This window comes from Brachycentrus maculatus, unplaced genomic scaffold, assembly GCF_059751285.1.
Source record: "Brachycentrus maculatus isolate JH-2025_06_01 unplaced genomic scaffold, ASM5975128v1 h1tg000031l, whole genome shotgun sequence".
In the NCBI taxonomy this organism is placed as follows: domain Eukaryota; kingdom Metazoa; phylum Arthropoda; class Insecta; order Trichoptera; family Brachycentridae; genus Brachycentrus; species Brachycentrus maculatus.
In genome coordinates this window covers 1,295,884-1,321,034 of record NW_028280785.1, presented here as the reverse complement: position 1 = coordinate 1,321,034, position 25,151 = coordinate 1,295,884, and the positions used below count along the sequence as shown (strand labels likewise).

Below are 25,151 nucleotides of genomic sequence, written 5' to 3'. Positions count from 1 at the left end.
CGGTAGCCGAGCGTGCTGACCATTACACTCGGAGGCGGACATACCAAATACCAAATCATACCATACATACCAAATCTCACCTTTATTATAACCTATTAAAAATGTATACCCACACACAGACCATGCCTTTGTGGGATATTTTTACTGTATTAATATATATTTTTGTACTTGTAATTACATTATATTGTGAAATGCAATAAAAAACCGTACGTAATTTTAAAATAGCTTTGCTACAAAATAATTATATTTCCTATTATAACTTAATTATTATATAATATCGACCGGTTTTGAAGCAAACAGCTCCTTCCTCTAGACTTAATAATACTATATACTTAATTGTAATGAAATAGTAATAAAACAACATTACAATGAACTTAAATTAAAAACATAAAAACTAACAAACCAACCATCACGCCTCTTCTCCGCAGGGGTAGGCAGAGGGAATAGAACGCCTTATTACTCTGTCTTTGCAAACATTCTCACCTCTTCTACATTCATGCATCTCCTCATACATACTCGCTAATTATTTGGAATCCTTACCCGACCACTTTTGAGTACTTCACATGCCTGATCATGCCAAGGTTTTCTCGGTCTTCCTATGCTTTAAAACTTTGTTACAAAATGGCTTTATATATTTAAACCTTTATTTAACCCCCCTTCGGGGAATCGAACCCGAGACCTCCAGAACAGTAGCCGAGAATGGTGACCATTACACTACGGAGGCGTGCATATTATAAATTAATTATTACTTTCACCGGTTTCGTAGCAAATAGCTTCTTTGTCAATACTAATTAATTCTTAAAATGTATGTCTATTGAAATATTTGGTTATTTGTAAAAAAATCTTAAAAAATAACCGTGTTATAAAATGCCCTTATATTTCATTATAATTTAATTATAGAGTCAACCGGTTTCGAAGCAAATAGCTTTTTCCACAAGATGAATTAAAAAATGAATTTAAAAATCACGAATTTTGGTGGTTAGGAGACCTTCGGTACGAGTTTTATGTATCTATTTTGTGTATTAATTAGAACTGAATAGTTAATAATGATTTAAAATGAATAAATACACAACTAAATGACTAACTACACAAGTAAATATCATTTTTAAACATATTCCCAATTATTGATAATTTATAATTTCTTCGTTTTCCTATCCAAGTTCACATAATCAGCACAATTTATTTTATTTAATTGTTAAGTTAATAATAACATGTTTTAGTCAGTAATGAGGAAGTAGCGTTTGCTTCGGAACTAGTCAATGTTATTATAATTAAGATATAATAATGTATGGTGTATAATTAAGATGTAATAATGTATGGATGATATGGTAATGGTGAATTATCAAATAGTTTTATTGCAAATTACCATGTATTTCATAAACTTGAAAGTGATTGATGAACGAAACTGTCTAATTTACAAAATTGGGACAGTATAGAGTAAGGAGATTAATTTTAACATTAATTTAATATAAACAATCGTTTTATTTATTTCTGCCCAAAGCCAAATTTACAAATGATGGTAACGTATTTAAGAAATAATAAGAAACATCGTGAGTTACAAAGTAAATATTTGTATTTATATATTTGGCGTTTGATTTGTACAACTCCATTTTAATTTACATATTAAATGTTAAAATCAAACACTGATTTTTTAGTGTACTAACTTGTATTTTATCGTTAAAAAAAAACGAGCAAAAAATTTTTGTTGCGAAAATTTTTGCGTCTAGTTATGACATTTTCAAACGAACATTCGTATGAAAATACCATAACTAGGCGAAACAATTGTCACAAAATGTATTTTTTAAGTAGACTAAAAAAATCAGTGTTTGATCTTAGCGTGTAAATTGAATACATTATGTATATTTAGTACACATTATTATGAGTTAAAAAAGTAGAACATTAATGTAGAACACTGTAATGTTGAAGCGATAAATAAGATCAATATATGTATTGAATGGCAAAGTCTTATAACGTAAAAAAGAATAATAAAACAAAAATTATAAATAGTAATCCTACGATTAGAAGTAAGCTATAGAGAATAAAAACATTTATATCAGAAAAACAGTTCGATGTCTAAGCATTAAAAAAATGGTTGTACGTTAAACAATAAAAAACAATTTCCCACATGGTACAAAGTATTATGTAAATTATGTATTGTTGGAATAAAAAATTGCATTCGAATACGCACGTCTTTTTATGTCACAGGTAAAACAGTTTTTTTTATCAACGGCAGTGACATCTGTTAAACATAATACGAAGATACGCAATTTTTAATATTGCTCATAGCTTACAGTGTACTTCTTGACAGCTTTAAAGTATTGCATACCCACAACCATTGTGAAATTCAACACATTTGAAATGTGCGCTTTCTTTTTTCTTTTTTTCTATCAACCCAGACTGAGCCACAGCAATGTATTGCCTGGTACATCTAGTTATATAAAATTATTCTGGAACCATCCATTTTGTAAACTATATCTATAAAGTGTTTTAGATAAAGTTATAATGTTAATATTTTTTTATTGCCATTTATCTTAAAGGGAAATAATGCATCGTAATAACACTGGCCAACAATTTACAACTTTTATTTTGTAACCGGCATGAAAATACATGATCTTTATGCACTTTGCACAGCTGAATTAAAAAACAAAAGCAAAAAAAATTAGTACGTCTGATTTTTTAGTTATGGATATTTTTAATTCTGATATTGACTAAAGTTTATCTTATTATTTATGTATTAATATATATATATATATATATATATATATATATATATATATATATATATATATATATATATATATATATATATATATATATATATATATATATATATATATATATATATATATATATATATATATATATATATATATATATATATATATATATATATATATATATATATATATATATATATATATATATATATATATATATATATATATATATATATAAACATATAATGCTATCGTATTCAATATTAATAAGTCAATATGTTTCAACTGTTACTCCATAATTATCAATACTTTTTTTTTAATCCCTTACACATTATACTAAAACATGTCTAGATACCAACCACTATTACGGTTTCATCGTATGGGGTCCATACAAACAATAATATGACTGTAACATCAAAACTTGGCTTGATACAAGCTTGTCACTATATATAATTTGAATAAGAACGATTAACTAAGTCCAAATCAGTCATCAAAATTCCAGTTACAAAATCATTGTTGGCCAGTGTAATTATCATGAACTCGGAAATGCGGTATCTATGTAGAATCTAGAGTAGGTACTCACAAATAATCGAAAATGTTTATGACGCAATTCTGAGTATTAATGCAGTCATAGAAAATCATTCATTTAAGTAAAGACACACTTTATTCTTAATGCACCGTGTAGTGAGTTCGTTTAGAACTTTCTATACCATTAAAATTAAAATTTAAATATTTTAATTTTGTGCTGACATTTCTTGGTGGAATTGCATTTTATTTTATACATGAAAACAAAAAAATCCAGTTTTAATATATTTGCCCTGTGACTATTTTTCTATACCGAGTACATAGAATTCTGTCTAGCCTCTCACCAGCCCGATGATGTCAGTAACGATGAAATACTATCCCTGGTCACATAAAATAAAAGTGAAAAAACAATATAATTATTATTTTAGTATATAAATAGTCATTGACTGATTGAATAACATATTATATTTTAAGGCATCAGCAACATAGTTAAACAGCATTAATATTAAAGGTGTATTCTCGAATTTACAATGTCAGCACTCAACCAGCTGTGTGAGAAGCCGTACGCGTTGTCTACTCACATTTTTTTGGAATATGCATACTACAATATATATTAGAATTTGGTGAAATAACATTTTTATATGTTTTTCGACAAAAAAAAGTTTTTAAAGCAAAAATGCAATTTGCTTAAATTTTACATGGGTTCAAAGAAAATTAAGTTACGGGCTATTGATTATCTAGCCTTGAGAAATAAAATTATTTTAACTTAACTACGTAAATATTATACAAAGGTGTCGAAGCTTAATCCTGTACCTGAATAAGTAATAGAAAATGATTGCACTCATTTTAATTAAAATACCTATTTATATAAAGCAATTATGATTAAGGAAGAAATATTTCATCAATGGGTATTTTAGAGAACATAATTACAACAGTTTCATAAATTTTGTTAGTAATTTTCTTCACAGCATCTTCTCCTCCCAGTTGGTCAAAGATTTCTCTCCAGTTATCATTGGTAAATTTAAGGATGACGTCTGCTGAAAAAAAATGAAATAAAGTTATAAAATTCTTTAAACTAAAATAAAATGTTTACAACATTTTCGGTGTGCCCAAAAACTTGTTCACAAATCTAGGTTTTTCCACTTAGGAGCTATTTTACATTTAGATATCTCAACAAAGAAGAAGAAGAAGAATATGAAAGTCCGGGTATATTCTGTGAAATCTGAGAAACCCAGATTTGTGAACAAGTATTCGGACATACTCAAAATGTTGTAAATAAATAACAAATTATAAGCTGCATAAAATAGTTGAATTTCAGGTTCTAAGGCGTTTTCCAGTACGTAAAATAATCCAGGTTCGGATCTTGCATACAAATAAAAGAGTCTCTGCTAAGTAAAATATATCTAAATTGTAAATAGATGGCTGTTATGAACTCAATAACGAAACGTCACGCGATTGATCATATATGTATGACTTCCAAATTGTAATACTTCTATATTCTCCTTCATCATTGTTGACATATCAAAAATTTATATGAGGAAGTTAAAATTAATACATACCCAATAGTTTATTGCCATTCAAAAAATTATTGAAGTTGAATTTAAAATCCTTTATAGTATATGTTACTGTATGCTTATTAATCTTCCAGTATTTTTTCCCGTCGTTTCCTTCAATGATTTCGTAATGAAATGTAAATGTGTACTTGATATCAGCTGAAATGAAAATATAAAATATAAGTCTAAAAAAAATTCAAGTACAATACAGTTACACGTATAATATAGACATGGGCAATTAAAATAGAAATCCAAATTATCCTTATTATTTATTATAATTTTTTATAATTTATTTCAAAACATATTACAAACAAAAGTTTTGAATATAAATTCTCGACGAGTAATTTCCATTTCTCAAATATATAAAGACTTCTTTCAAAGAAATAGTCACGTCATTCAATTCATGTTTTTATTAGCCATAACTGAGTTAAGTGTACCTTTAACTCTGTTCCCAGCATTTACACTCCTTTCTATATCATTATCAATCTTTTCATTCCTAGAAAATATACTTTTCAAATATATAAAATTATATATCTGTTACTAAATGTCTCTAACTGTTATTTACCAGAACTATATTCATGTCTTTATAAAAAACAAAATACTAATCGTCAAATTACTTTTCTTGCACTCATTATAAACATTTGACACCAACGCCTGCAGGTCTTGTCTATTATCGGCAAGAAGAACAGCATCATCAGCAAACAAAAGGCAACAGAGAGTCAGATTGATCATTTTAGCTTTAACAATGTGGTTTATTGTTTCGGTATTAACTTTGTGGTAAGACATGTTACAATGATTAAAGAAAACACTTGTTTTTTACCACTTGAGTTTTATTAAAGACTATATGTTTCAGAAGTTAAGCTTCCATCATTCAGGTCTGTATAATAACTGTTATTATACAGACCTGAATGATGGAAGTTTAGCTTCTGAAACATGTAGTCTTTAATAAAACTCAAGTGGTTAAAAACAAGTGTTTTCATTAATTATTTTAACAATTTGGCATCAAAAACAAAAGATTGTGAATTTTAGAAGGAAAACGATTAGCTTTTTACTTCAAAAGCTCATCAGTGATTCTTTAATGAATAATTAACTCTTATTCAGGATCTTCTAACTACTAAATGGGTCATGAGATGGGTGTGACTTATATATAACCATTACATTTCTGAATTTATTATCTGTTAACAAGTTTTGAAGTCTGGGTGTAAAAGACATTAATAGTAAGGTAGAGGAAAGGCATTGAGCTGGTATAAGCACATATGACGCAGAGAAGTTGATCATACTGTGAACTAAGTAATCGCCATTGATCTTCCTTGAAAAACATCTAGAAGAAGACCAAAAAATGCATGGATACTACAGAAAGATAACATGATTCGAAGACATGGCCTAGGTGACGTTGTCAATGATAGAATGACCCATAACACGAGGACGAGGAGAGCTGACCCCAACAGTCTACAAAGTCGATAAGTTGGGATAGAGACAGGAAGAAAAAGAATCTCTGTTGATTAGTTAGTACTTACTTATCGACATGGTACATTTCCCGTGTCCAGTGATAGGGAGAATAAGGAGCTGTCCATTAACAGAATAATCTCCGTCAATTTTTTCTGAATTTGTAAAAGTGACCATTATTGTCGATTTGTTTTGGTTGACACTAAAATAATAATAGTATTTTTGTAATAAATTATCGTTGCTCTGTACCCTACATGCTTAAATTTAATACACAATTTATATTTAATTATTAAGTTGGAAAACCATTTTATTTTGGCACATTCTCTATGCCTTTGTTTGTTAAAAAAATCAGCTTGATAGGTAGCTATTTTTAATTTGCCATTATTTAGCTTTTTGATATTTCTGACAAATATTAATATTTTTTTTACCTTCTTAAAATGTCAAAAATTGAAAGATGACAACATATTTAAAATGTGTGACATAGCAGGGATACATTTTTAAATTTTTATTCATTTTTATTCATAATAAATTAAAAGTTGATGTTAATAAATGAATTCTTTGATATTTTTTGTAGAAAATACCCATGACACTAGGAAACTCATTTTAACCAGGCGAAAGACGTAACCATTTTTTATAAAGTAATGTTTTATTCTTGAATACCTAATCAGTTTTTTTTAATTATCAGTCATATAATTTATAAGAATATCAATATATGTAAATGAGTCAAATTAATTGTAAATCTCAACGTTTTGTATCTGGTTATAAGGTGCCAGGGTTCATAACCAAAATACATGTACCTACATATAATACAAATGTTGAATAGGTAATATTTGGTCTTCGCCGATTACAACTTAAAAAAAAAAAGATAGAAATATTTGTGTATTTTATTATTTACAAAAATATTTCAATTTCATACTATATATGTGAAATTATTAGAAATAGGTATCACATTGTGGTAGAGTGGGTTCGAACCAAAGAACTCTGATTTAAGAGTCCGCGACACTAACCACGGGACAACAACCCGACACAACAACATAAAAAGCATTGTTATAACAAACAAAAAGAGCCTCAGCGGCTTGCTTGTGTTTTAAAATAGCAATGATATACAAAAATTGGTAAATTATCAGTAGTCAATGTTATAAAAAATATTTTATAGTATTTTTTTCGCCTTATTGTTGTGTATATTAAGGTAAAATATATAAAAAACTCCACTGACAAAATACATAAGGTAGCTTGATGGATCTCCGAAAAAAATATGGATAAGAATTTCTGAACATATATTTGTATGAGTATATGTGAGTATAATATATATTGTTTTGCAAATAAAGGAAGATGCGAAAAAAATTAATAAAAAAATAGAATAGTAATTTAACATCGACTCACCAGAATAAAACATTATGAAATCATTGTAAGATACTCACTTGACACTGTTAAAGATACTTGTCTCAAATCCTGTTGCACTGACATTGGTCAACTTAAAGTAAATGCCCGGAACAGTGCTCTCGATATCAGGTACCAACAAAGGTTGTAATGAGGGCACCCCTAGTTCTGGAATACCCTTACCGATGGCGGATAGGAAAGCCTGCGCAGATTTTGTAGCGCAAGCTGTTAGCGAAGGGTCTGATAGACTGCAGCGTTCAACTCCACTGGCTAAAATAATAAAAATTTAAAATATTTTCATTTTAGATCTACTGATGGATTCTGAAGTTTGATCCAAAACATTAGAGTTGGCTAGAAAACGAATGCACTTGACTTGTGAAAATACAGATTATATTTTCGATGAATGTCGATGATTTCGAAGTTTGTATTTTCCCTTTTTTTGATGAAAGTTTGTATTTTTCCCTGTTATTGAAAACATCTGTAGTTCTTGAAACTTGTCGTATTTACATAAATAATCTCGAAATTGGTCTTAAACAAGTATTCATAATTTTTATATTTACTCGTTTATGTAAAGCTTGATAATATCTATAAAACTAAACCGATATGACAAATACTTTATTTTTATCCCAAAACCTTAGAATTAAAAATATTTTAATAACGCTTTGTTGATGAGACACGTAATAAAAAGGCAAAAAATAATATTTGAAGAAAAAAATATTTTTGGAACGTAAATACTTACGCAAAGAACTCCCCAATCCGCCAATTGCTAAACAAACTAAAACAAAAATTGAATACAACATGATTTCGATCACTCTTGTGCTAACGTTGAAAGAAAATGAACTAAGAATTTTTCAGTTATGCCAAAGAACGGATGCATAAGGTTAAGATGATTTACATAATTTACTAATACATACAAACTATAGTATAATGTTACGAGTATGACAGCACCCAATAATTAAAGAAAATTTAAGTATTTTCTGACTACCAAGAGATCTTTTTTCGACACGACTCAGTATAGATGCAGTATGAATTAATCTCAATATAATTAACTAATTAACCATCACGCCACTTCCCTGTAAGGATAGATAGAGAGAATATAACGCAGTGGTCGGGAAACCGCAGTAAATTACCCCAAACGGGGTAAAATGATTTTTATGGGGTAATAAGGTTTTTTTTAGCAAAGCGTCGTATTTTTGGTTGTCAAATCCAGGTATCATTTATATTTCAAAGATTTGTCTATCATTAGATAAAATATTGTGAAATACAGAATTTTCCCATTTTTTTTCAGTATTTCATAAAAAAACACGAGACACAAACCGATAATCCCCGCTCTCTGATTGGCCGATATGGGTCAGAGGGCAAATTTCATGAATATAGTGGAATTTGAAATACGACTCTGTTTTTAAGTATTTTTTTGGCAGGGTTTTCAAGTACGTAAATATTTTAAACAATAAAACCCACGATTGGCATTCCGATAGAGCATTTATTTTAAAATCTTTTAAAATTGGATCTGGCGGATTTTGATTTTAGGCGACATGTATGTATGTAAATCTCTTCATACACACCCGCTGATTATTTTAACTTCTGACCTGACCAGTTTCAAGTTTTTGAAAAATGTCAAGTTTTCCTCTGTCTTTTCTTTTCTCTTTCCACTGCTTCTATTTCCGACTACATTCGCCTAATATATTTATTTTACCTCTATTTCTTCACTCATTTATTACACATATCCAAATCATCTCAACTAATTTTTCTTATTATTTTTTCATATTTCAACATACATGAAGCAGAAAACAGAAGTCTGGGCATTTACGACAGTCATAGCCTGGTTTAAGTGATCACTTTACACACGTTTAACATTCATCAATTCTTCCCATGATTGACAACTACACTACTCAAATTCTTGGAAGTTCTATACATATAATATGATCCAATTTCAAAACTTGTACTTGAATCACTAGAAAACATTAGTCTCCATTGAAAATTTTCTTGATTTTTATCTATAACGCTTATTTCAGCCTTGCATTCTTCCCTTATTTCACCCTTCAAACATCTATCGAACACAGGTGTTGCGCATATTAGTCTGAAGGATCGCATTTCAACTGCATTCAATCTACTTTTATCATTCATTTACTAAATCCATTGTTTTTCATTTCCAAAAATTTATGTTTTTACCAGGCTCCGTTCTGCACAGCTCGTTTAGCTTTCGCTGAAAGGTTTTTATATGATATTACTGATTTCTGTGCACCCATTTATACTGCACCCAGCATTCACTCTACTTATACATCGTTATCAGCGTATTATTATCACACCACAAAGTTATCAATGCTTTTAATATACAAAATAGTATTTAAATTATACCCCGGTTTCGTATGTAGTTGAGGTCTTTTTTAAGTTGAGGTCCCCGTGGAACGTACAATCTATCGCATAAAAAGAGACCCAAGTATATTACAGTAATTTCAATAAAACAATAAATTCTTCTCGGAAAAATCACTGGAGACAAGAATTAAAATAAGAATCGGGTACTTATAAAACAATTTTTATTCTATGAATAATAATAGTTGTGGATCAATAACCTTATTATTTTAATTTATTTCAAATCATAATGATGAAAATCAAGGTAGGAAAATCTCTTCAATGGGAATTTTAGAGAATATATTTGCAACAGCTGTAGCAAATACACCGTTTACAGCTTTTATAGAATCTGGACCTCCAAATTGTTCGTAAATTTCCCTCCAATTTTCTTTACCGAACTTCACGAGAACGTCCGCTGAAACAATTAAAAATCAAATGATGAAAACCACAAAATAAAATAAGTATTCCGAAGTTATAAAAAATATATATTGAAAGACGTGAACTTCATATTTTATTTACGAAATTCACTTCTTATATAAGTTTCTTGGGTTTACAACATTTTGAGTGTGTCCAAATACTTGTTCACAAATCTGGATTATCTCTAATTATAGGAGTTCTTTTTCATATTATTTTTGACATCTCATCAAAGATAAAGATGAATTTGGAAGTCTGGGAATTAATGGGGCTGACTTAAGTGATCACTTTACAAAAAAAATTTATTGGATTTTCTTAATGTTCTCATGTCGATAAGAAAATAATAACAATCTGTTTTCTTCTTCGTGGGTATAATATTTCTGATGATTTGTTTGCTTCTTTCATGGTCAGTTTCCACCCGTCTCTATTCTCCGCTCGTCTCTTCAACTCAGCGGATCCGCTACAACGCATGTTGGAGATTATTTCGTCCAAGCGTGGTCGTCTTCTGTAGTTTGCGCCTTCGCACATGCCTTCCGCAATGTTAAGAAGTAGACCTGGCCGTCTTATATTATGATTTGGCGCTCTATTCTGCTACTTTATTTAGTAAGTTCAGCCTTGCTTAAACTCTCATTGTTCCTTACATGTTCCGACCAATAATTCCCCAACATGCGCCTGTAGCACCACATCTCAAACGCCTCCAGCCGTCTACGTTCTGGGTGCCCGATAGTCCATTGTCTGTTTATTGGGTGTTTTGTTTTTTGAGGACGCAAATGAATCTGCTTTATTTCTCAATTTTAAATTTTAAATAATGCAATAAAAAATAAATAAATAGCCCGCAAAGCCGCTCATAAAGAATACATCATAAATATACCACAAATATCCAGACCGATTGATTTTTTTCTTGAATTGGTTCTGTATGTGACGGGTATCGAACCCACGACGACAGTTTTGCAGTTGAGCGTATACCCAACTACACCACAGCCCCTGTCTTGGTTGTGGTTTGCAGACAGGAGATCATGTGGAGGGCGTTTAACATTTAATACAATGTCACTGTAGCAAGTCTGAAGCTGACTCAAGACAAATGCTAATAATTTTATTTTTATTTTTTATACTTGTTATAAAAATTGTTATATTCTGGTGAATATACAACTATTTGATTAATTACCTTGTTTCCTGTAAAAAATACGTTAAAAAATCGACCTTTATGTACTCTGTGAATATATTATGATATTTGGTAATTTGCACAATATTTATCTATTTAGTGACAAAAACTTTGTACCTAAAATATTTTTTTTTTTTTAAAATTTAAAATCCTTTTTTTTACATATCACACACATTTTAACATATATATATGTACAATACGGAAAGTTTTTGGCACGAAGATATTTTAAAAGTAATTTCTTGTCTACTACTACCATCACACGCCATCGAACGCCACACTCTTCAGTCTTGACATACACCCTTGGCTTCCTTCACATCCATACATCTAGTCATACACGCCGTCTGATTAAGCATACTTTTGACACCGCTAGATTTTAGATTCTGATCGATCTGATTGTGCTAAGTCAGCCGTCCATGTTCTGTTCTCTCGCGCACATTTGCCATATATACTTTATTAGTCATTCTCTTCATTCGCGTTATCCATTTGCGTCACATGTCCATACCACCTCAAATAACTTTTCTTAATCTTTTCAATTCTCCTAAGTTCCATCTTATATTCCTTTCTAATATCTTCGTTTTTAATTCTAACATACAATTATTTTTAAGACATTCGTCTGAGGGAGCGCATTTCAACGGCGTTCATTCTGTTTTTATCCCTCCTTTGCAAGTTCCACGTTTCGCTCCCATACATTAAAGTCGGTACCAGCACGCCGTTGTGAACCGCTAGCTTGGCTTCCATGGGCATATTTTTATTTGCAATCACTCTGTTGAAAGCACCATTTATTATATTACCTGCATTAACTCTTTTTTCAATATCTTTATCCACTTTTCCATCCCTTGAGAACATGCTTCCTAGATTAAAAAAAAACTTTAAAAAAACTATTTTTTGATGTGACGCAAATAGCTTTTGTAATTTTTCACATATATTTTCTCAATATATGTACATTTATGTCAATGAAGAAATCCTCGTTTTACATTAATATAACATACAATTGCAGTTTTTTGTTGAATACGCCACATTCTAGAAATATTAATGTTTTTACCTACTTATTCTACCTACTTCTTGATTTCAAAGTATTATTATTGGCTTTACTAACTTACTAACCATCACGCCGCTTCTCCGCAGGGGTAGGCAGAGAGAATTGAACGCCACACCACTCTGTCTTTGCAAATATTCTTTACCTCTTCTACATTCATGGATCTCCTCATACATACCCGACGATTATTACGACTCCTGACCCGGCCACTTTCAAGTATTTGACATACCTGATTGTGCCAAGTTTTCCTCGGTGATCCTCTGCTTCTTTTTCCAACTACATTCGCCTCATAAATTTGCTTGACCGTTCTTTCTTCACTCATACGTTCCACATGTCCAAACCATCTCAATACACCTTTCTTAATTTTATCGATAATGCTTATCTCAGCCTTACATTCATTCCTTATTTCATCATTCAAACATCTATCTAACATCGCTTTGCCACACATTCGTCTGAGGAATAGAATTTCGACCGCATTCAGTCTGCTTTCATCCTTCTTTTGCCAACTCCATGCTTCGCTTCTATACATAAGGGTTAGAACCAGAACTCCATTGTGTACTGCCAGTTTAGCTTTCGCTGATAGATTTTTATTTGCTAAAACTGATTTCAGTGCACCATTCACTCTGTTCCCAGCATTCACTCTCCTTTCTATGTCTTTATCAATCTTTCCATCCCTGGAAAACATACTACCCAAATATACGAAATCATCTACCTGTTCCAAAATCTCCCCATTTACCAATATTTCACACTCAGATCTACATTCATCTCTTTCAAAAATATACTTACCCAGTACTTTATTGCCGTTGAATAAATTTGTAAAATCGAAATCAGCATTTTTTATTGTGTATTTTCCGGTGTGTTTTTGAATTTTCCAGTACGTTTTTTCATCGTTGGTTTTTAAAATATCATAATAAAATGTTAACACGTGTTGCAATTCATCTGAAAAGATAATATGTTTTAATCAGTCATTGTGTTTTTTACAACATTTTGAGTGTGTCCAAATACTTGTTCACAAAATCTGGATTATCTCCAATTACAGGAGTTATTTTCATATTATTTTTGACATCTCATCAAAGATGAAGAAGAATATGGAAGTCTGGGCATTTACGGGGCTGACGACCGTCATAGGCTGGTTTAAGTGATCACTTTACACATGTGTAACATTCACCAATTCTACCCATTATTAACAACCACACTACTCAAATTCTTAGAAGTTCTGTATATATGAACCAATTTAGAAACCTTGTTCTTGAATCAATAGAACTTCACTAGAGACATCTATTGGTGAGATGTAAAGAAGCTTTTTATTAAGCAGAAACTTGAAAAAATATATATTTGTATAGTGAATAAAAAAAAATGTTTTTTTTTTTCATTATACAAATACATAATTTTTCATGTGTGCATTTCAAATCACTTCTGGAAAGATATTTGTAAAAAAAAAGAAGCCTTTAAATGTGGTTGAATGTTTAATTTATTAATTATCAAATAAAAGGTGTTTTATTTCTCTCTCGATAATATTCATGCCTTTGTGTGAGTATATTAATTATTGTCATATTTTTTTTTTGACATCTCATCAAAGATGAAGAAGAATATGGAAGTCTGGGCATTTACGGGGCTGACGACCGTCATAGGCTGGTTTAAGTGATCACTTTACACACGTGTAACATTCACCAATTCTACCCATTATTGACAACCATATCACTCAAATTCTCGGAAGTTCTATATATATGTATATGAACCAATTTAGAAACCTTGTTCTTGAATCACTAGAACTTCACTAGAGACTTCTATTGGTGAGATGTAAAGAAGCTTTTTACTAAGCAGAAACTCTTATATTAGTATGTGAGGTCCAAACCCTGGATTATAATCACACACATGAGAAACGCCAGAAAATACCATTTTCATTTTTATTATTAAGCTTATAATTTGACCAGATAATTTAATTAATTAATTAATTATTGCGTTTATGATTGAAGAGCTTTTGGAAGAGTGCAGCCAAGAGCTGACCACCAAAGAGCTAATAGAGTTGCATCTTGTTTCACAGTAAGAGCACAATAAGAGCACAATTTCTAGCACAATTAGAGCAATGCTGAAAGCGTGGGAAACTGTTGCATCGTATATTAAGAAGCATCACCCTAGTAAAAAGGTGGTTATTCGTGCTGCAAATTTGTTCAACGATAATGCTGTGACACATTTTCGCAAAATTTTAAAGCGTCGGCAAAAACAAATGTCTTAAAACAGTTTTCTAGTTAAAAGGGATTAATTATTTGTCATAAATTCACATTTTTATTTCCGTTTTTTTTTTTAAATCTAAATTTTATTCCAAGTTTTTACAGTCCTTAAGAATTTATAAGTAATTTTATTTGAATAAACGTTAAAAAAAAATATATGAAAAAATGAGTTTGCTTTTGGCCTGGAACGCATTATTGTATTTTACATTTACTTTTATGGGAAAAAATGTTTCGCTTAGCGAGTGTTTCGCTTAACGAGTAAGATGCTGTTACGAATTAAACTCATTATGAGAGGTTTGACTGTATTACTTACATGCTGTGATTGAACTTTTCCCTTCTCCTGACACAAGTATAAAAAAAAGACGTCCATTGCCATAATAATCTGATTCAGTATTTATATCGCCTGTAAAGGTAACCACGATTTCCGTTTTGTTTTGATCAATCCTAAATCAAATACATATTTAGTATTCTTGAATCAAAAGTAGCAGCAAGAAAGTCGCTCACTCCTTTCAAGAACGTCATAAATAAAAAATCGTCTATTTTCAGTTGTGCAAGTTTTCGGAATGCCCAGAAAATGTACTATATCCCAGCAAAAGAGGCATATTTTCAACTTAATATTTACCCGCTACAGGGCAGAAAATGTTTTTGCATTTTGAAGAAAATGAATTGTTTAATTATTTTTATAAATAAATTGAATATTTTTCAAATTTAGAAAAAACCTTCAGGTTTTACCTAAAAAGACCTGTTGCACAGTAAAAAGTTCAAAAAGTGGCTTGATATTTATTTTTAATACATTGTGTTATATTTTGAAACTTTAAAATCGTTCTCCTGAAAAATCAAGTATTTTGATTTATGACGTTCTTGAAAGGAGTGAGCGAAGTGTGAGGTCACATGGGTGACAACCAATTAATATGATAGGTGTTTGCCCACAGACAAGCCATGCCTGCAGTCAGTAGCCTGGAGCGCAGGATTCAGAGAAAGATTTTGGTTCACCATATTTTAACCCTCCCTTCCCGGTGTTGTACCTTGTACACATTGCTTCTAAAAACCATTAATATCTCTATAAATATAAAAAATACAAGGCTAAGATTTTAGGTATCCTCCATAGCAAATTTATGCATTGATTTAAAAATAACATTTATAATAATCAGAATTTATTGGGTACATCGGAGGTATTTTGTGAATATCGGACATATTTGCCTATAAACAGCGCGTGAAGTGTGTGTAGGAAGCGCGACACTGTATTCGCATTTCACTCTTACATACTTGCACTGTGCAAGCGCGAGGAGCTCAAAGCGATATATTCTTAGTCGTGTTTTTTTTTCCTCCGGCTAGACGCTAGCGGCATCGGCAGTAGTTCTTGGGCTTTCAACTAGAGCGGATCTATGTTTGTTCCGTGATACGTTGCCAGATGGTTTTTTAATGTTTTCAGCAAATAAATCTAAATTATTATTTTTTTTTACTTAATTTATAATTTATTAAGGGGATTACGGGGATATGTATATCTGCATTATTCCGATTTAAAATCACTATTTTTTCATTGTGTAGTGACTACCCTACACCGGAACGTGCGTTTTTATTTTAGTACCGGAAGGGAAAGGTTAAGCTCCGTAAAACTTCGTATTTTGGTCACACACTGAGGAGAGGTGAAAACTATGCGATCCTACAATTGGTCATAAAAGGGAAGATTGAGGGTCGCAGAGGGGTTGGAAGGAGGCAGCATTCCTGGCTTCGGAACATTCCAGGCAGGACATATGAAGAAGAAGATATTTGTTAATTTTTAGTTCAATTTGTAGAACTCATATTTAAATATTAAAATAAAATACCAGTTTTCAGGACCTACTTAGTTGTATTTTAATGAAAAAAAAAACGTAAAATTCGTGATATTGTTTCGCCTTGTTTAGTACTGTGCAGATCAAATGGACCTGGGGTCCTTTTTTTTATAGCTATACAATTCTAGGCACTTAAGTAACAATTATGGGAAAAATCAATAGTTAAGGGCCATTCCAAGTATTAAATAGAAAATAGGAATGTAGGTACTTACATTTTATTTCATATTTTGATGTTTAATAAAAATAATTAAGTATGCAACTTAGTAAACCCTAAAATCAATGTTAGTTTTAAATAATGAAATATTTGGTCTCTGTATGAGAGGCATACGGAATTACTAAGCACCTTCAGACTCTTCTGTCAACTATAATATTTTTATTAATAGATTCGGCAGTCGCTTGAGGGTAAAATCTATCATTTTTAATGTGAGTTTTACTTCGTGAATACCACTATTCTATTATTGTGGTATTTAGTAAGTAAAACTTAAATAAAAAGCTATCATGTTATTTGCGTTCTCACAAGTTAGTCCTGTTTTGCGATTCAGACAGCAAAATATTCCATATTAATATAATATATTGAGACCCATGGGTGTTTATGTGGATACACTATACCTTTGTGTTTATTATAAAATCGTTGTAAAACACTTACTTTACACAAATAAATGAATTGATTTTTTTTAAATCCTTATCCACACCTCCATGGTGCACAAGGCACTGCATCGCAGTGTTATCTTGATCGTTAACACACGAAGGAAAGGTGATCAGCCCTCCGTTTCAGGTACCAGTCCAGGGTAATATTGAATAAGTATTAAAGTGAAAAAATCACTTATATTTATTTGACCCCCCCCCCTGAGAATCGAACCCGGGACCTCTTGAACTGACCTCTTGTGCTGACCATCCCACTACGAAGGCGGATATATTGAGGCCCATGTGTGTTAATGTGGATACACTTTACCTTTGTGTTGACTCGTAAAAATATATCATTATAAAATCATTGTAAAACACTTACTTTACACTATTAATTACACTTTTGTCATATCCTGACACACGGATATTAGAAAACTTGAAGTTGATGAATGAGCTATTGTTGATGATGTCAGGCATCATTAAAGGCTGCAATGAGGGCACCCCTAGCTTCGGAATACCCTTACCAATGGCGGATAGGAAAGTCTGGGCAGATTTTGTTGCACATGCCGTTAGCGCAGGGTCTGATAAACTACAACGTTCAACGTTACTTGCTGAAACATTTACAATGATCATAAACATTTTTATACCTAGGAAGCATGTTCACAAGGGATGGAAAAGTGGATAAGGATAATGAGAGAAGAGTGAATGCAGGGAATATAATAAATGGTGCTTTGAATGATTGTAAATAAAAATATGTCCATGGAATCCAAAGTAGCGGTTTACAACGGCGTGCTGGTACCGACAATAATGTATGGGAGCGAAACATGGAACTGGCAAAAGAAGGATGAAAGCAGAGAGAACGCTGTTAAAATGCGCTCCCTCAGACAAATGTGTGGAAAAATAATGATTTTACATGATACAATGGTGTGACAGAATTAAAAACGAAGATATAAGAAAGGAATGTAAGGCTAAAAACGCGCTATACTTGAAAAGATTAGGAAGAGTGCTTTGAGGTGGTATGGACATGTGGAGCAAATGGATGGCGAAATAATGACTAAGAAAATTTATGTGGCGAATGTGAGCGGTAAAACTGAACGAGGACGGCCGAAAAAGACTTGGCACGATAAGATCAATCAGAACCTAAAATCTGGTGGCATCAAAAGTCTGTGTAGTCGGAGGGCAAGTATGACTAGATGTATGGATGTCAAGGAGGCGAGGAGTGATATCAGGACAGAAAAGTGTGGCGTTCCATCCTTTCTGCCTACCCCTGCGGTGAAACGGCTTGATGGTAGTAGTAGTAGTAGAAATATAATTATTTATTGTTATTGAAAACAGGAACTTTAGAAACTAAATGCATTAAAAAAATGTTTAAATATTAAACTTATACTCACGCAAAGATATCCCTAGCCCACCAACTGCAAGAGAAATTAGAACAAAACTTATTTCGATCATTGTCTTTCGGTGAGATGACTTTCGATCTCATGTGAAACTAAGCAAATAATGTATATCGCAACAATTAACTATCATATAAAGGCTCACACACATAAACACCTATGCTCACAAGCTTTTTTTTAGTGTTCAAGTCGTCATAAAAACTTCTTGTTGATTTAAAATCTTTGAACTGCTTTAAAAAAAAATCACAATTTACATATATTTTTTTAATCCATAAAAAAATATCTGAAGGCCTCTGTACCATTTTTTCTATTATTTTTTCCCTCCTCTTAATTCATATTACTTACTGTATTACTTTCATTACCTTCACTGCACTAATGTGCGTCACGTTAAGCTCCCTACACATTAGTCAATTAAAAAAAATGTATTCCTTTAAAAGATATTGGATTTAAAAGATCTTGGAGCGCAGGACTCACCACTTTACCTTTAGGTATCTCATTATTCCGATGCGGTCCTTAGATAACCAACACATATACATATATATATATATATATATATATATATATATATATATATATATATATATATATATATATATATATATATATATATATATATATATATATATATATATATATATATATATATATATGTATATATATATATATATATATATATATATATATACATATATATATATATATATATATATATATATATATATATATATATATATATATATATATATATATATATATATATATATATATATACATATATATATATATATATATAAACATACATATATGTATATATATATATATATATATATATATATATATATATATATATATATATATATACATCTATGTATAACTGTTTCAAACAAATATGTGTTTGAAAGGTGACACTTACGTTTTTTGGGAAAATAGATTTCTAATTTTTTGCTCGTGTAAAAAGTTTTATTGATTTAAAAATAAGGAAATTTTTTTAAGAAATACGCTATGTAATGTTTTTTTACTTTAAAAAAGGTAAAAACAATATATAATTATGTCAATATGTAATTCATTAAAATTGATTTAAAATATTTTTTTGTTCAATAAGTTACGACTTTTTGAATGACCCAATAATTGTACAAATCTAAATATTAGTAATTGAACGTAAATTTATTCAAATGTTATCTTTTTTCTTTTCCTAATTTAATTTTTGTAGCTTTAATTAAAATATCGATATAAAAATCATGCGAATACGATATAATAAGAATGCGAAATTTTATTTCTTCGTTTATATATTTTTCAAATTCAATCATTAGGAACAGAGCTATCACAAAAATTTAAGGTTGGAACATATCTTCAATGGGTATATTAGAAAATAAGTTTGTAATAATTTCGGCAATTTTGTCGGTAATATTTTTTATGACTGGACCTCCTAGTTGGCTGATAATATCCCTCCAATTTTCGTTGGCAAATTTGAGAAGAATGTCCGCTGTAACAAATAAATAATTACTAATAAACTTTGATTCAATATATTTAGTATATTAAAAGCATTTTTAACTTTGTGGTTTGGTAATATAACACTCTCCTTTTCATTCATCGTTCACTTTGTGTATAAAAAGTGGTATTACACAAAGTGAATATTATTAAAAAAAAAACAAAATGAATGATAAGGAGAGTTTTAAAATTTTATTAATTTTAAAATTGAAAAAATATTTTTTGTTGAAATCAGTTATTTTATAACAAAGTTACTTTTTAAATTATAAAATAGTTAATCCCAATGTGTTACCCATTACAGGTATCTCAAGTTGAGATGAAGCATCTTTTTTTTGTATACGTAAGAAAATTGTATATTGTATATGATTTCGTATACGTATTAATAAATCTGGTGAATAAATAATTATATTTTTTGTATTATTACTTGTGTTTTACACAAATAAAAAACCAAAATATGTAAAACCGATTCATCATTGATAACGATTTAAAGAAATGAAATAAATAAGCTTATGTTATAAAACAAAAGTCATATATATATATATATATATATATATATATATATATATATATATATATATATATATATATATATATATATATATATATATATATATATATATATATATATATATATATATATATATATATATATATATATATATATATATATATATATATATATATATATATATATATATATATATATATATATATATATATATATATATATATATAAAGAGTGTGTTTGATAACAATTTATAATTAAAAAATAACTGTGTTTTAAAATCACTACAAATATTTTCCTATAACATAATTAAATTAGAAATTTAAATTAAATTAAAGTTAGAAATTTCTAAGCACAATTAAAATATAATCGTAATTAAAATGTAACTTTGTTTTAAAATCACTAAAAATCTTTTATTATAACTTTATTGTAATGTCTACCGGTTTCGAAGCTAATCACTTCTTTATCAAGAGAAGCGGTTTGCTTCGAAACCTATAGATATTATAATTAAGTTATATAGTGATTTTAAAACGAAGTTACATTTTAATTATAAAATGGAAAATCACAAAGTAAGTGCTTCAAATAAAAATTAAAAGAATAATTTAGTATTTTGTGCTTAAAGCAGTTATTTTGGATCTAGGAATACATTTCTTTTGATAAAAGCATTATTTGATATTTAGGTCTCAACTGAAATGAAACATTTACTCTTTTTAATAGTCATAGAATATGGAAGTCTCAGCATTCGTCATTTAGCTGGCTTATGTGATCACTTTATACAATTGTGTAACGTTCACCATTATACCGGCTTTGGAATCTGGATGATTTTAAGTGGACAGAATAGTGGACGTTAAACAGGTGTATAAAGATTGCAAGAAGGTAGGGTGTTCAGTCTTGGTCTTAAATATACAGTAAACTCCCCCATAACGTTGAGATAGGTACCGCGTTATCGAAGGGAACGTTATAAGGGGTTAAAGTTTTAAATTATATTTTTACATTTTAACCAGCTAAAATGACCGAAATGAGTCATTAAATTAAAATTTAAATGCACCCTCTATAAAGTAAAAAAACATGCACCCTCTATAACGTTTGTTTTCTCCGATGCGTTACTTATCTCAATGTTTTAGGAAGTTAATTGTACTAGAAGGTTATTAATAATTTATATGAAAAAGTACATTTGTGTGTTAAACTACATTTAATTTATACAGCAAATTAAATTATTTGAAAAAGCGCAATTATGACGTTAAAGGAATATAATTTGTGGACTTTGTTAGGATTTATGAATCTATCTTAAGATAAAAACATATTTTATTATTAGATTAAAACCAATATTTTTAGCTTTTCCACTTTTTTTATTTGACCAGCGACCGGGTTTCGTCGTTACCGACATCATCAGACTGGGGGTCCCCCAGTCTGATGATGTCGGTAACGACGAAACCCGGTCGCTGGTCAAATAAAAAAGTGGAAAAGCTAAAAATATTGGTTTTAATCTAATAATAAATTAAAAATGCAATTCCATCACGAAGTGTCAGTGGATAATATAAATCTAATAAAAACATATTATTGTTGCTTTATTAGCATCATACTCGTATAAGAGAAAAAAGACGAAATAAATTAATGTTGCAAGTACGTTAGTATATATTATGTTACACATTTAACTATTTTTTTTATCCATATTCACTGATCCAAGATGGTTCATAGGGTATAACAGTGATCCTTAATTACATTTTAAGATCTTATCAGAGATGAAGAAGAATATGAAAGTCTTAGTATTTACAGGGAGTATTCTACTTATGATTGTCAACCATAATTCTTATATTATTGGAAATCACACATTTTTTATAAGAATAACCCGCAAAACTTCTATTTTAGAGGCTTTTTTGCAGGTAGGATAGTTAGGAAAGGGAAAGTAAATGTGAAAAATACAATTCAAACACCCATACCAATGAACATGAATATTCTTTGAATTTATTAAGCCATTGGCGGGAATCGAACCCGCATTTCGCAATCGAGTGTCTACCCGACTACGCCACGGTGCCTGCCGTATATCATATAATATACATATATCATATAATTCTCACGTATCTATTACAAGTGGAGAAACCCAGATTTGAGAATAAAGATTTTGACACAACTAAAATTGTATTATTTTGATTTTTCTGGGAATAGAACCCGAGGCTCTAGGATGGTTACTACCCTATGGTAGCTGACGATATTATTATAAATAAAATAATTCAAATTTGAACCTTACCCAATTCTTGGTTGCCATTGAATAAATTACTGAATTGAAAATTAACATCCTTAATATTGTAGTTCACATGGTGATGCTTTATTTTCCAATACGTTTTTCCATCGCTCTCTTTAACCACATCGTAATGAAATTTAAAAACGTATTGGATATCAACTGAAATGACAAGAATATTTCATTAATTTTTTGTTTTGTTTTTGTTAATTTTTGTTAAAAAATATGTTAAATGTTAAAATCAAACACTGAGTCTACTGAATTGATGCCATAAAAAGGCGAAACAGTAAAATAAAATTTAGTAGATTCTAAAAATCGGTGTTTGATATTAACATTTAATTTATAAATTAAAATGGAGTTTTTCAAATTAAATGCCAAATCTATAAATAATTTTTGGTAATATAATAGTTCACTCTCTCATTATTTTATAAGTTATATTCAAAACATACGAAAAAATCAGTCAGTCAAAATAATAAACTATACTAGTACATCTTCCAGTATTCGAATAAACGACTCAAGTCTTTAAACCCCATGTGGACAGTTGACGATGGATGCAAGTATGTAGAATTTCATTTTAAGTCTACATGGGAGGAGCATGGTGTGAAAAATCACTAACTGCTTACTTTATCACACCAGGAGGTCCCAGGATTCAATCTTCATAGAAGACTGTGGACGATTTTAACCCTATATTACGGGACATTCGTAAAATTTACGATAGACATTCAGTCTGTGGGAAGCACCGAAGCCATGCACATAAATTGGCTTGCCAGACGTCCCGCTTAGACCGGGACAGTCCCGGTTGTAAGACAAAATTCCTGCGTCTCAATCGGTTTACTTCACTTAATAAATTTCATTTGACTATAGATGACAAAAAGTCTAAAAATAATTTACCGTGACGTATTATTTAGTATAATTACTTTCTCATTTATTTCGTTGTACTTTACGCTGGGGGCATTATGGTGTTCCTGTCGAACATTTCAGAAATCTGGCAAGCCTACGTATAAACAATGTAGTGACAAATAGCATGTATGTACTTTAGTTTTTTTACCTATATTTTATATTCGTATTTTGTACAAAGCTCTTAAAAAACATGTTAAAAATCTTTATTTAAAACTTGTTTTGAAATGTTATAAGTTAACATTTTAGGTAAAATGTGAGTTTTTCTTATCGTCGTATATTTTACAACAGTCCCGTATTAAGGTACATTGAGACAAGTTCTGTGGTCTAGGGTTATAATGATGTTCTTGTTAAATCGTATACGTTTGTACTATCTCTGATAACTTCCGTAAAATAACGTCGGTCAATATCAGAAACAAAACTCAATTATATTTTGGGTATTGACTAAAAAAAATATTGTCCGCCTCCGTAGTATAATGGTCAGCGCGCTCAGCTACCGTTCTGGAGGTCTCGGGTTCGATTCCCAGGGGGGGGGGTCAAATAAATATAAGTGATTTTTTCACTGTAATATTTATTCAATATTACCCTGGACTGGTAACTGAAGTGGAGGGCTAATCACCTTTCTTTCATGTATAAACGGTCAAGATAACACTGTGTTTGTATGAAACAGTGCCCTATGCACCATTGGGGTGCAGATAAGGGTTTCATTAAATCGACTAAAAGCTTGACTCGTTTCGAGGATTGGCTGCTTTATTTGATGAGATGGAACTAGTAACCATCTTTTGTTGGATCAAAAAAATCTTACAAAATGTGATGGAACTTTTCCCATCTCCGGTGACTGGAAGTATGAGGAGACGTCCATCAGCAGAATAGTCGGAGTGCATTGTTCCAGTGTCCGTAAATGTGACTGTTATTTTTTTCTTGTGCTGATCAATTCTAAAAACATCAAATTGGAATTATTTTTATACGACTAATCACCTAACATGGGTAAATATATTAATTACTATTTTTTTTACAATAGTTATTTTGATATATCTAACTAACTAACTAACCCATGAAATTTTTATCATCATGATAATGTTTTCTTTCATGATCAAGTTTTCTGCCGCTTTCTATTTTTCTTGCTACTTCCAACTACATTCACGTTTTAAATTTTTACCTTTCTTTCCCCACTCATTCGTTCCACATCCCCAAACCATCATAACAAACCTTCCTTAATTTTATCGATGATGCTTTTTCAGGCTTGCATTATTTTCTTATATCACCATTCGAACATTTATCATACATCCTTGTACAATCGATTTACTTTCATCCTTCTTTTGCCAACTTCATGCTCTTTTTCCATACACAAGAGAA

The 25,151-nt window shown here is 30.3% G+C and overlaps 3 protein-coding genes across 4 annotated transcripts in view; all 3 read right to left on the bottom strand.

The window, feature by feature from the left end:
• Positions 1–25,151, bottom strand: part of LOC148312844 (uncharacterized) — a 41,457-nt gene that overhangs the window by 6,136 nt on the left and 10,170 nt on the right. The window contains exons 8-10 of the mRNA XM_088272640.1: positions 24,601–24,731; positions 22,908–23,060; positions 20,000–20,149 (exon numbers count right to left, since the gene is read on the bottom strand). Of these exons, the coding sequence (XP_088128766.1) occupies positions 20,000–20,149; positions 22,908–23,060; positions 24,601–24,731 (434 nt within the window). The remainder of the gene's footprint in view (positions 1–19,999; positions 20,150–22,907; positions 23,061–24,600; positions 24,732–25,151) is intronic.
• Positions 3,690–8,466, bottom strand: LOC148312846 (circadian clock-controlled protein daywake-like). 2 transcript variants are annotated; one of them, XM_088272269.1, is made up of 5 exons: positions 8,361–8,466; positions 7,663–7,891; positions 6,313–6,443; positions 4,802–4,954; positions 3,690–4,279 (listed from the first exon to the last, which is right to left on the bottom strand). In XM_088272269.1, exons 1-5 carry the CDS (start codon positions 8,419–8,421, stop codon positions 4,125–4,127), a joined length of 729 nt encoding a protein of 242 aa, XP_088128395.1. In that variant the 5' UTR covers positions 8,422–8,466; the 3' UTR covers positions 3,690–4,124. The 2 variants fall into 2 exon arrangements, with proteins under 2 accessions (XP_088128395.1, XP_088128403.1); XM_088272277.1 differs by having other exon boundaries at positions 3,690–4,276.
• Positions 10,183–18,806, bottom strand: LOC148312845 (circadian clock-controlled protein daywake-like). The gene is made up of 5 exons (XM_088272258.1): positions 18,664–18,806; positions 17,655–17,883; positions 15,130–15,260; positions 13,372–13,524; positions 10,183–10,388 (listed from the first exon to the last, which is right to left on the bottom strand). The coding sequence occupies exons 1-5, from the start codon at positions 18,722–18,724 to the stop codon at positions 10,234–10,236; spliced, it is 729 nt and encodes a 242-aa protein (XP_088128384.1). The 5' UTR covers positions 18,725–18,806; the 3' UTR covers positions 10,183–10,233.

Excerpts from the sequence above, each read along its gene's own strand:
- LOC148312845 (XM_088272258.1), bottom strand. The coding sequence starts at position 18,724 with ATGATCGAAATAAGTTTTGTTCTAATTTCTCTTGCAGTTGGTGGGCTA. Across the intron at positions 17,884-18,663 it reads TGGGCTAGGGATATCTTTGC|CAAGTAACGTTGAACGTTGT; the intron begins GTGAGTATAAGT and ends TAAATGTTTCAG. Across the intron at positions 10,389-13,371 it reads CAACGGCAATAAAGTACTGG|CGGACGTTCTCGTGAAGTTC; the intron begins GTAAGTATATTT and ends TAATTGTTTCAG.
- LOC148312846 (XM_088272269.1), bottom strand. The coding sequence starts at position 8,421 with ATGTTGTATTCAATTTTTGTTTTAGTTTGTTTAGCAATTGGCGGATTG. Across the intron at positions 7,892-8,360 it reads CGGATTGGGGAGTTCTTTGC|CCAGTGGAGTTGAACGCTGC; the intron begins GTAAGTATTTAC and ends TTATTATTTTAG. Across the intron at positions 6,444-7,662 it reads AGTATCTTTAACAGTGTCAA|TGTCAACCAAAACAAATCGA; the intron begins GTGAGTATCTTA and ends TTATTATTTTAG.